At 43.0% G+C, this 12,726-nt stretch overlaps 1 protein-coding gene across 1 annotated transcript in view; it reads left to right on the top strand.

Annotated features, from left to right (window-relative positions):
• Window positions 1-5,422: 5,422 nt before the first annotated feature.
• LOC118422579 (matrix metalloproteinase-17-like) overlaps window positions 5,423-12,726 on the top strand; it is a 16,185-nt gene continuing 8,881 nt past the window's right edge. The window contains exons 1-6 of the mRNA XM_035830218.1: window positions 5,423-6,066; window positions 6,620-6,858; window positions 7,988-8,160; window positions 8,793-8,930; window positions 11,741-11,896; window positions 12,347-12,459. Coding sequence (XP_035686111.1) covers window positions 5,950-6,066; window positions 6,620-6,858; window positions 7,988-8,160; window positions 8,793-8,930; window positions 11,741-11,896; window positions 12,347-12,459 — 936 coding nt within the window. The 5' untranslated portion in view covers window positions 5,423-5,949. The remainder of the gene's footprint in view (window positions 6,067-6,619; window positions 6,859-7,987; window positions 8,161-8,792; window positions 8,931-11,740; window positions 11,897-12,346; window positions 12,460-12,726) is intronic.

Below are 12,726 nucleotides of genomic sequence, written 5' to 3'. Positions count from 1 at the left end.
CACCCTTGGCCGCCTCGCTCAGCCAGTATCAAAGTCAAGTTGACATGTAAAAGCCAAGCCTCTACCAGGCTCAGCGGATCGGTGGTCTTATAGTAGAAATTGGACAAATAGAGTCAAGGGCACGCTAGGAGAGTCGGCCGGCCATAGGAGTTTTTTCCACACGTACTACTGACTCTATTTGTCCAATTTCTACTCATGATTAGACCACCGATCCGCATAGTCTGGTAGAGGATAGTAAAAGCCGACTATTCTTTGCAGAGCAACGTCCTTTAGAACCAATGTTCTTTTCCAGCAGCTCCAGGACAATCTACCCGTGCTGTTTCAGTAAAGCTAGGGGCACAACCCGCCGTACGTGCAAATTGCCCGTACGTTTATTTGGGAGGCCACGTCCGCCACGTATTTCTGAAAACATGGGGAACGACTGGCAAGAGCAGGGAGGGAGTACGTCAACGCACGTCACTCGCACGGTTGCGCAAGGTGTAAGTACGAGGTCTGCACGCCACGCCTGGCTGCGAGCGGTTGCGTTCATCGTTCGTTGCGCAAGTGGTAGGTGAGTTGCACGTGCTTACAACGTACGGTCTCTGTGCGATTGCCACGTTGACGTATGCAGGCCCTACCTACACGTGCTGCTTAAGTACGGTTTCCTTACTCGCATGGTGTAAGTGCGTTCAAGTGCGATGAACGCAAGTTTTTCGGGGATGTATATATAGGACGACCTTTCAAGGTCTTTCTTTTCGGCGGCTCTGGTCGAAGCTGGTACCGATGCAACTGACGGCTCCTTCAGTGCGTCTTCTTACGAATCTTGGAGACGGGTTGGCAGTCTTTCGTTGACTCGGTTTTATATACTGCAGAAACCATGTGCTTGCCACGTGCGTTGTACGTGCGGAGCACCTGCTCCCTCATTACAGTGCAGATGTGTTGTGCGTCGGCATTCACAGGTGAACAAGTGAAGCGCGAAGGAAGCACGGAACACGCAATCACGACGTGCGCAGCTCGCACGTTCTGCGTGCGCCGTCCGTACAGCAATTGACTGTGAGAAAACTTTGATACACTCACGGAGCCCGTGCGTTGTGCGCTCATTGGCTGTACAGGGTAGGCGCGTCGCCCGTACTGGCACGTACTGCAGCCCGAGAGCAGAGAAAGTTCTGCATGCACTTAAATTTCTACGGCGTGTCTGCGTGCTCCCAAATCCGTGGGATTCGCCACGTGTTCGTACGGAGACGGTACTTACTACTTACGGATACCAAAAGATTGCCCACGTTTTGGCACGTAGACAGCACGCTCTTGCAAGTACGGCGGGTTGTGCCCCTAGCTTAACGTGTAGTCTTCAATACAGGCAATGTTTCTTTTTACGTCGACGATAAGTAACGCTCGATTTGTAATCAACTGTGTGGTGGCGGTAGGGACTATAGCTTCTATAACTATTTGAATAGCTTCAGTCAATGGTATCCTTTCAATGTAGCCAGGCCTAGAGAGTGCGGATGTTTAATTTAAAATGACAACGCTGATGCAGTACATTGAAAATAATACTGTCTGTCTGTCTGTCTTTCTGTATATGGATAATGATTGGAGGTATGTGTATATTTAAAGGGGCATTCTACTCCAGACGGGACTGTTATTTTCCGATAGATATTAATTGTAGGAAGTGACAAATGTATGTTACATAACATATTACGATAGAGTACCCATTAGCCCCACGCGCATCAAAAAGCATTCAGTCTTCTAGAAAACTCCCCAAGTACCCTCTAATTAAATTAATCAATCTCAGCCTATGACTGAATACAATGTGCCTGGCAACATCTGACTTAAGTTAGGTTTGTTTGTTTTTTCTCAAATAGTGGTGAAGAGTGAGTATGGAAACTCGAACATGTCGCAATGCGTAGAAATTTTTTCTGTAGAATTAATAAAGGGTGTAGAGAAGTTTTGTAGGCGTTTCCCCAAACAATATTACAATAAATGAGATATGGATAGATTAGACTGTTATATATGGTTATTAAGGTTCTCTGGGATAAAAGATGTCTAATTTTCCCTATGATCCCGATAGTTTTTGAAATTTTATTTAATATCATAGCAATGTGGGGTTTCCATGATAGTCGATCATCAATAAGTACTCCTAGGAACTTAGCCTGGCATTCTTGGGAGGGAGGAAGGTTCTTTAGGAAGATATTGGTATTTTTCTTATTATAAGTCTTGTTTTTACTACAAAAGATAAGATAGTACGTCTTTTTAATATTAACAGATAGCTTGTTGGTTTCGAACCATGTGATGACTTTTTCTAATTCCTGATTGGTTAGACATATTAACGAATCATAGTCTGCATGTGAGAGGAAGAGATTTGTATCATTAGCAAATAGGATAATAAAGAATATTTTGGATGCTTCAGCAAGATCATCAACATATATCAAAAACAAAAAGGGTCCCAGAATTGATCCCTGGGGAACTCCACAATTTATCAGTTTGCATGAAGATGTATAGCCATTGAGGGTGACATATTGTTTTCTATCAGATAGATAGCTCTTAAACCACTTGAGTGCCGTGTCATTAATGCCATATTTATTTAGCTTTTTGAGAAGAATAGAATGGTTTACCGTGTCGAATGCCTTACTTAGATCTAAAACTATCCCTATGGTAAATTCATTGTTGTCAATAGCTGTAGTAATTTTATAGGTTACAAAGCTAATTTCAGGGTCGCTAAGAAAAACACGTCTTGTTATGTGTTCAATTGACCTTCTTGTTGTGCTAAGCGCCCCTCATTTATGCTGAAAATATTCACGATAAAGGAAGTGTCTACACGTATAGGAAATACATGGGTAGGGTCTGCATGGGTTTAGTGAGTGTCAAATTGTTTTACAAACACACGTTGCGTAATTCGCCACAAGTGAAATTCCACAAAAGGTCGGCTGATCATGTATTCATTGATTGTCTATTGGAAAATAACACTCCCTCCTGGAGTGGAATGCCCCTTTAACAGACACGGAAGAAGCTTCATCAAAGTTCAGAGATCAAAGTTGGAGAAAGCGTTCTCCCCGACCGGATGAAACGGATGTGGTTAATAAATGTGGAGGGAACTGAAATTGTCATGTTCTGTATCTAGTGTACACTGTCGAGCTCTCTGTGTCTCATCGATTTTTATGACAATATAACATTATTAGTTTCTCGTCGATGCCAACAATAAAACATGGTCCTCGGCAACCGAAAAAATCCTCGTAACATTTCAACTTGGATTGGGGGAGTGGAGAAAACGCTCGACTTATTCTGAAGCTTGAAAATGAAATTTTTCTGGAAGTCTTTACATTTGATTATTTGCGCATGGCATCTACTATCTACATTCTACACACCATACCCCCCTTTTCTTGCCGAATTACTAGTAAGCAGTATGTCGTTGACAGATAGCTGACACGTGGCTGGCACGCTTTAAAACGTCACGGTGGATAAAGACGTTTAGTGTGTCTCTGGGGGCACCGTAGACCACCACTTTTCACCACCAGCGCCAATCATTAGTCTCTACCAGACTCCTTGGCCTAATATGATAGAGGAATTTGGCCAAGGCACTTATAATTATATCGGAAAGCAGAAAAATCAACTCGCCTCGCCTTGCGCACTATTTGAATCCTCTTTGGGTGGGAAAAAAGTCAATGCCTGGAACTGGAAAGATGAGATATTTGCCGTATCATGTTAATCTCCAAGGAGATCTTGCTGTGGCAAATGGGAAGGAGTTTAGCCGGCCGAGGAGTTATTCCAAGCAGATCTTGCTGTGGCAAATGTATGTTAAGGAGTTTAGCCGACAGAGGAGTTATTGGCCACAGCGAAGGCCAATAACTCCTCAGTGTCGGCTAAACTCCTTCCCATTTGCCACAGAAAGGTCTGCTTGGAGATTATTTCATGTTAGAATCTTAGGCGATGACCCCACCTTTTCGCACCAAGGATGAAGTTTGACATATAATGAATGGTTTATTGGACATAGAGACATAGCGATTACAAACGAAACATCACACTTGCAGTCGTTGTAGTGACTGAATTGCGGTGAGTATTTACAATTATCGCACACACTATTGCACGGTATACAAAGTTTAAAAGGGAGAAGTTGTCGCAATGTTGTTTACAATAGAATTTATAAACTAACAAAGTAAGTGATAATTATCATATCATAGTATTGCACGTCAATATTGCACGAGAAGAGAAATCCAAAACACTGTAAATCTGATTCACCAATTGGGATTTCTATGCAAACATCACTTAACACTAATGCAAGGTCGCAAGATGCACAACCTTACAACTTTAAAACAGGGGGAAGTCGGAAGTCATATGGCATGAGTCCAGTTCATTTAAAAGGTTCGTCATGTAAGGGATGGGGCTTCTTCTGTATCTCTCTGTACGGGTTTTTATAGTGTCCAGTAGTTGTGATGACCGTGTAGTTCTGACGCTGATCTCACCGCGGTATGGAGGTAGCCAGTCTCGAAAGGTCTCTGAATGTAGCAGGCGTTTGGCAAACTTGTAGCACAGCTGACGGCGACGGCTTTCTAGTGTAGGTAGGTTAAGAACACTGCATGCCTCTGAGTAGGATGTGTATGCGGGGCCTAGTATTGTCCGGCAAGCCCTTTTCTGTATGGTCTCGATTCTCTCGTGCTGTTTTCTTGTGAGGCCCGGGTGCCAGGCAGCGACGGCATACTCACAAGCCGGTCGGACCAAGGTCTTATAACAGGTGAGAAGGTCTTCTTGAGAAAGGTTGAGACGTCGTAGCTGTCGGAGCAGGAATAGTTTTCTATTACCTGACTTCAGTACGTGGTCAACTTGAGTTTGCCAGCCAAGGTCCGCTTGTACAAATAAGCCAAGTAGTTTAACGACTTTGACTATGTTCAGTGGTTCACCAGCGATAGATAAAGGTGGTAGCGTCGGGGGGACTTTAGAGAAGTAAACGTGCATTGCTTTGCACTTCTTTGGGTTTAGCTTCATTTTATGACTTTCTGTCCAGGTGCCGAGATTGTCGAGGTCGGTTTGGAGGTTGGAGGTTACGCTGATTTTCCGGCTTTCTGCTAGATTAAGGTCGTCGACAAATTTCCACCTTCTTGCTAAGGCGTCTACACTGGCGTTGTTAATAAGGGCAAGAAATATCAGGGGACCAAGGACCGTACCCTGCGGAAGGCCGCAGGTAGTGACTGACCAATCCGAGTGAACTCCTTTGTAGAGGACTCTTTGTTTCCGGTCGGTCAGGAAGCTGCATCAGAGAGTATATCAGAGATAGACGTCTATTATTAGTATTAAGTTGCACAGTTCATATTTGCCGCCACGGCACGCACTTGGTTTGTCTGTGACACTGTGAAGGATGACGCAAGATGCCCCAAGCCCAGCCCCGGGTCTGACACTTCGAAGAAACATCTCAGTTTCCTTGGGGATTGTCCACAATCCAGCGGGAAGCTATCAACCAAGCTTCAAACTAATTTTGAACTCACTGAGTCATGGGTCAGTCATGCTGCAAACATTGCTTTCTTCGGTTGGATATCTTCATTTATGACCTATAGTTGGGAATTGTAAGTCTCTGATGAGGAAAATTCCAATGCTTAGCCCCAGACTATTTATATCTGAATCTCCCCGCTATTAACAGTTCCACACAAGTGATTCGGCAGGGCAAGCTGCATCCCCTTGTGGAGGTTGTGGAACGTCTGTGTTTGTGTGTGCGGTCGGTGCCTGTGATCTGAGAGTGGTTCTTCTTGGTTTGAAGGTTCCTGTTCTATTCCACAGCAGGATATCTACCTTGTCTGTGGATCCCAGAGATCATGACTGGCCTCGTGTGGTGTGGGTGTTGAAGTTTTGGAGGCCTGGGTTACGGTGCAAGACTGGGAAAGAGGTCACGGCCTGTGGCTGAGCGACGAGGGAACACCGGGCCCTAAAATGGTTTCACTTGACTGATACTTGTGCCAAAACAGGGTCTTTGTCCAGGACTCTTGCGCCATGGTTATCCAGCTAGACTGGAGGCTCCTGTGCGTCGTGTTGTTTACGGTTCTACTGCCGACGGAAGCGGGTCATCTTCAGCCCTTGGCCCGGATCTGGGACTTCCAGCAAACTCTGGTACGTAGTTTCGCTCAACTCAAGCCTTGACAAAAAGAAAATATCAAACTGTTTAATACTCCGCACGAAACAAGACATTTTGATTATACAAGGAAGTGTCATGTTAGTTTTCGAATTAATTCAGACGACTTTGAACTGTACACTCGAGTGAAGTTTTCTGGCCTTTTCTACTGCACCTGGATCTCATGGACTAACCGGTAAAAGTGACCTCACGTTGCCTCTCTTCCGTCCCTTGAGTTCCTGTGCATTTCTAGGGACGGATCTGTTTACTTCGAATTGATGCTTTCTGGGTTGGTTGGACCTATATACTTTGTAGGTAGACGAATAAAACATGAAAGATTTAAATAGAGTAGACCCAGTAGAGTAGAGTAGAGATCTTCAGGCGCAGGTAACAAGAACTCCAACGCAAACTTAAGTGCGACTGCCCTGAAGTTTGTTTATTTTGCTGGACTTTTTTTCCACGCCAGAAATGTAATGATGAAGTACAATATAACGTTAGCATGATAGCAAACCTTTATGCTTTTTTAAGGCCTCTGAACATTGTTGTTTCCAGGCTTTGCTGAATAATTATGGCTACTTTGTGGGGAACGCGACAGACTCCGGAGGAGCCAGACGAGAGAGAGAAGGGAGGTTAAGGATACTGAGAGATCCAACAGAGGAACTCCAACAGGACCAGAACATGATCAAAGTTATGGCGAACTCCGAGTCTGCCTGGCCCGACTTCCCGTATGGCAGGACAGGGCAGCTGTCTCTCAGTGGGACCAAGTGGAAGAACAAAGATGTGTCTTTCAGGTAATCTTCAAGCAGGTCTTGCTGTGTTATATTAAAGATACTATCAAAAGCTTAGGAAGGTAATCTCCAAGCAGATATTGCTGTGGTATAAGATACTATCATAAGCTTAGGAAGGTAATCTCCAAGCAGATATTGCTGTGGTATAAGATACTATCATAAGCTTAGGAAGGTAATCTCCAAGCAGATATTGCTGTGGTATAAGATACTATCATAAGCTTAGGAAGGTAATCTCCAAGCAGATATTGCTGTGGTATAAGATACTATCATAAGCTTAGGAAGGTAATCTCCAAGCAGATATTGCTGTGGTATAAGATACTATCATAAGCTTAGGAAGGTAATCTTCGAGCAGATCTTGCTGTGGCATAACATAGTATATAACTTATAAGCTTAAGAAGGAGTTTAGCCGGCAGAGGGGTTTCATTGGCCACAGTGAAGGAGGGAAACTCCTCTGCCAGCTAAATTTCCCAAGCTTTATGTATGATACTATCTTATGCCACAGCTAGATCTGCTTAGAGATTAAGTGACTTTAATAGTTAGAGGCTTTAGGATAATTCTATCTCAGTGTAACCACCAAGAACATTGTAGAAAATATGATATATATTGTCCTTGGTATACCAAAGAATTCTGAAAAATACATTTGTGTTCAGTCAACTTCATGCTCAACACGCATTTGAAGATCTCCCTGCTACATGAAATATTTAGTTTTCTTGTATGCCTTTTGTAACTGTAATTCATGATTATGCAAATAAGGTTTTAATCAACATTACATGTGCCCATTAATCATTTCCTGTCGCTATATGGTGAACAGACACACACCAACCCAAACAAACATACACATGGGAAACATAATAGACTCTGTATACAGAGGCAATTACTGGCATACTTCTTGTCTATTTGTTTAAACCTTTGTTTATTCATGAAAGCTCAAATTGGCCTGCAGGCTGCTTTTCATTGAGGTCATGAGGGAAGAGGCAAGGGTCAGACAAAGTATATAACAGAGATACAGTTTACATCATTTAAAGTCCCAATGAGTCTTATAAGTTTATATAGACAACTTTTACATACATATTGCTGCAGCTATGTGTTACTCCGAGTGTTTTAAGACTATAGATCACTGTCTGCACTCCAGGATCATGAACTACCCCAGCAGTGACCACCTGGACGATGCCATCGTCCATCAGGTGTTGGTGGATGCCCTGGAGGTCTGGGCGAACGTGTCAGGACTGCGGTTTGTGGAGAGGACCAGTGGAGATGCTGACATCATGATCAAGTTCGCCCGAGGCAACCATGGGGATGGAAAAGGTGTGTAAGATTCTAACCCCATTTATGTCATACCTGTGACGCGAAAACGTTCGATACGGGTGTTCCGGACCGGGCCGTACGTTTCCGTATCGCACAGGTTCGAAAGGCGTATCACACAGGCTCTATTCGAATAAATCAAACTGTTTCGAGCGGGCCGAATTGGCAATTCGAATACCTGATTCGGACGTTGGAACATTGCTGTTGCAACACTTATTGTTCGAAGGCACCAAATTTGTTCAACTTCTGGCGCATTTCGCATCAAAACATGGGTTATCTCATATATTCTATATTTATCATTTACACAGGTACTTAACTATGCAGTCAGGACATGGGCATTAAGCTGTTAACTTTTATGTCTATCACAAGATGGGGAATAAAGAGCAGGATTTATTGAACCAGTGGTTATCAGAGTACAGTGAGAAATTTTAACTGTCTACATGTCATCAATGACAAGTGACAAAAAATTTCTAGTGGTGAGCCCTTCGTACTGATCCATAATATTTAATTACAGCTCAGTTGGAAGATGCTTTTCCTTTGAGAAAAAAATCACAGATAAATAAATCATCTAGAAAGTCTGACAGTCCAAAACAATACTAGTACTCAGAGATGACATTATTTTCCCTTTGACACAGCTAATCAGTTTGAAGGTCCTGGAGGAGAATATGCCCATGCCTTCCAGCCCCCAGGACTGGACTGGCCGGATGGCTATGGTGACGATGGGGATGTGCACTTTGATGCTGATGAGTACTGGACTCTGCGCTCACCCAGGGGTAGGGCCAGCTTTGCAATCATAAACACGAACTTATACTTTCGTTCTTCAGGCACATTCAAGGAGTACTTACTTCCAACATTTCGATGTCTATCAGACACCATCATCAGGGTAGAATGACTGGAAACTACTTCTTGCTGCTACTTATAGCTGATGTAGGTGGCGCTGCAGCAGCAATAAGTAGTTTCCAGTCATTCTACCTTGTTGATGATGGTGTCTGATCTGATAGACATTGAAAAGTTGGAAATAAGCACTCCCTAGTTGTGCCTGAAGAACCTTACTATATGAACAAGAGTTCGTAGACCTCAGGCCTGCATGAAATGTATTGGGTTTCTGTAGACCTATTGTGTATTTTTGCCTTTTTGTCTGTGGTACGTGGTTGGAAAAATGAGCTTTTTACCGTGTTGGTTGTGCACCATGCAAAAGTCTGACTCTGAAATTCCATTTTCTGAATTTGTAAGTTTGGACATGGATGAACATTACTTATTTTGGATTTCTTAAGTATGTAACCAACCACAGTACTTTGAAGTTGTTGAGACGCTACCTTTTTTTGTCTCAGATGGCCCATGCACATGTAGTTACTCTGTCACATGATATACTAATATCTTCCTATTTCAATGTACTGACCTAATGCAGCTGCTAAGTCTCCTTGGTTTGTGTTCTTCCAATGATATTCATTAAAGATTTATTTCTGGGGTGTTATTCTGGGTAGTTACTCTGTCACATGATATACTAATATCTTCCTATTTCAATGTACTGACCTAATGCAGCTGCTAAGTCTCCTTGGTTTGTGTTCTTCCAATGATATTCATTAAAGATTTATTTCTGGGGTGTTATTCACTTGACATCGGAATGTTACTCGCATAATTTGACCAATGATACTTTTATCTGTAGTTCCATAGACATTAGACAATATGAATAGTGGTAGCCCCCATGCAGCAGCAACAGTTAGTCCCCAGGGTGGTATGATATTTTCATTCAATCCATCCAACCCAAACCTAAATCTCCTGTAGTATCTAAGCCAAATTTAACAGCACAATTTACTATGAAAAATGTCCTTGTCAATCCCATTTATAGATGGCAAGCTGCTGGCAATGGAAGCTTTGAAAAGTCCAGAAGCTGTTGTAGTCAGAGCAAACACCCAGCAAACATCCCCGCAAACCAATGAGCAGTTGCTTAGAAGGGGAATTTCATCATATATTTGCCGCGACAAAATGCAACAAACGATACTGAATTCAAAACAGAACAAAGCTAAGCCTCCACCACTTAACCCTGCCTGTACCATAGATTAAGTAGGCCCAAAAACCAAGCGAATATGACTAGCCCAAAACAACAAATTACCTGTATACAGTATGGAAATGGCATTACCAAAGAAACAAAAAGAAACACAGGACAAATCATACACATACCTTTCTCTTATGCCCACACTCAAAACAGTTCTCCTCCACATTAGAAAATTGCATCTTCTTCTGTTTAAGTTCAAGTTCAACCATGATTGCCAACAGGGTAAAGGAACTTGTACCGGAACTTAAAACTCAGTACTATACAGCTCTAGAAACACCACAAAGAGTAATAAGCAAACTCCAATTATACCTGACCAACAGATATATAATCTGGCACACTCCCGTCATCTGGCAAACTGTCAGTGCCACTAAGTAACCTGATACATTGAAGGTGGCCCAGGCCAGATGATGGTTCTACACCCAACCATAATCTGTTTTTAAAACCAAGCAGATATTGGGAGGATGCCCCAACCACACTAAAACAGGGTCAACCTATACAGTATCAAGTTCAAGCACTAGGAGGCCCAAAATCAAACCTGACCACCAGGACACCACAAACAACTCACGTACCAAATGGCAACACAATGGCACCTTGCGTTCCGGAGATACAGCGCACGCCCCGTGCCCGCACAAAAGGTAACCTAAAATGTCAAGTTCAAGCACCAAGGGCACCAAGCACCAATCAAAATTGAGCATTATTCAGCCACCGCCGACACATGTGCCAAATATCATCGCGCCAGCACCAGCCGTTCAGAAGATATAACTCCGGAAACACCCCTCCCGGACACAAAATTCGACCTGCCGGGTCAAGTTCAAACGCGACAAGGCCCAAAGTCAATCCTAGGCAACAGGCAACAACCCCCCACCCATGCACCAAAAATCGTCGCAATCGCGCGTATCGTTCCGGACACACAGCGCCAAAAGTGCCCCAAAAACACCAAAAATGCCACCTTCAATGTCAAGGTCAAGCGCCAGGAGGCCCAAAATCACACCTGAGTGTCAGGCTACCACCCCCAACCCACGTACCAAAAATCGTCGTGCTCGCACCATCCATTCACGAGATACAGCGCCCTAAATCCCCGGCTACCGAAAAGTTTCCACCAGCATCAAAACCATACCTGCATACATGCAGGTAATAATTGCCAACCTGATTAAGTTATTTATGGATATTAACTTGTATGTTTTATTTAAGACAAAAAAAATCAAACACTGCCAGTGAATGTTGTAATCTGTTGTCTGCCAGGAGTGAACATATGATATAGGAGAATTCTTTTCCACAACCAGTTTGTACTTACTTTGCATACGTTTTGGTGTCTCTCAGACACTTTCCTCAGAATTCTCCTATATCCTATGTTCTACCAACCTGATGAAATTATTTTCGGAAGCAGGAGTGAACCTGTTCCAGATTGCGGTGCACGAGTTTGGTACAATCAACTTGAAGGTTATCTTACAATAAGTTACATGTATGTTTTATTTAAGACAAAAAATGAAACACTGCCAGTGAATGTTGTAATCTGTTGGCTGCCAGGAGTGAACCTGTTCCAGATTGCGGTGCACGAGTTTGGCCACGCCCTCGGCCTGAGTCACACCGATGACCCCAGCACCATCATGTTTCCGTTCCCCGTCTTCAGGAACGACTTCTGTGTTCATCCTGATGATGTCAGAGCCATACAGAGCCTCTATGGTGAGGAGGCTTGGGACCTTGGCTTATTATCTTTCTTTTCTACAATTAAACTCCTTGGTTAAATGGATACTGACTTTGTTTATGACGCCCTCGGTTTTCCTGTGATAGAGCCTGTGTGATATACTGTATGTTGTCCATTGGTGTCTTTACTCTGACTGAATGTTTTGTCTCACATGTATATATGGTGGGCCTACATGGAAATCAACTTTTAAAAGTTGTAGGGGCTACCCACCCGTTTTGAGATGAATAAATAAATAGATAAATAAACAGAGAAGACAAAATTGCTTTAAAATTTCTGTTCTATGACTTGTATGAGATAGAGTTACATGTATCAGTTTTATTGATTAGTTATGCTATGATAAGCATTACTGTTGTTCTAATGATGCCTAACTTAATACACTTTTGTATTGTTAGCTGCTATGTTATATGATTTGTTTTTTGTCTTTTCAGATGAACCTGAAAAATCATCACCTTCCTTACCGAGGTGCAACAGCCTACCTGACCCCTGTGCCTCAGAGTTTGATTCTATCCTGCATTTCCGTTCAGAACTGTTTGTATTTAAGGTAATGCTAACCTGGAGTCATTTTCACATCCTTCTTTGTTTTTTACTAGCTTTATCATGTTAGGCCCCGGTGACTTAATTTTATGGATGAGATCCCCATGCACATTGATTTTTGCTTGTTCAAAAAAAAAACTGTAGCCATATGTCACCCCATATCATTCCTGGTCATTCGGAATTTTATGCTTACCAGAGGACCTGCTATCCAGGGTAGGGGGCACATGGTCAGGGCATGGAGCCACTGTTACTCGTCCAAGCAGAGGTTAGGCTC

This window comes from Branchiostoma floridae, chromosome 1, assembly GCF_000003815.2.
Source record: "Branchiostoma floridae strain S238N-H82 chromosome 1, Bfl_VNyyK, whole genome shotgun sequence".
Taxonomy (NCBI): domain Eukaryota; kingdom Metazoa; phylum Chordata; class Leptocardii; order Amphioxiformes; family Branchiostomatidae; genus Branchiostoma; species Branchiostoma floridae.
The sequence above is the reverse complement of the archived record's forward strand: the minus strand, read 5'-3'. Positions and strand labels throughout refer to the sequence as shown.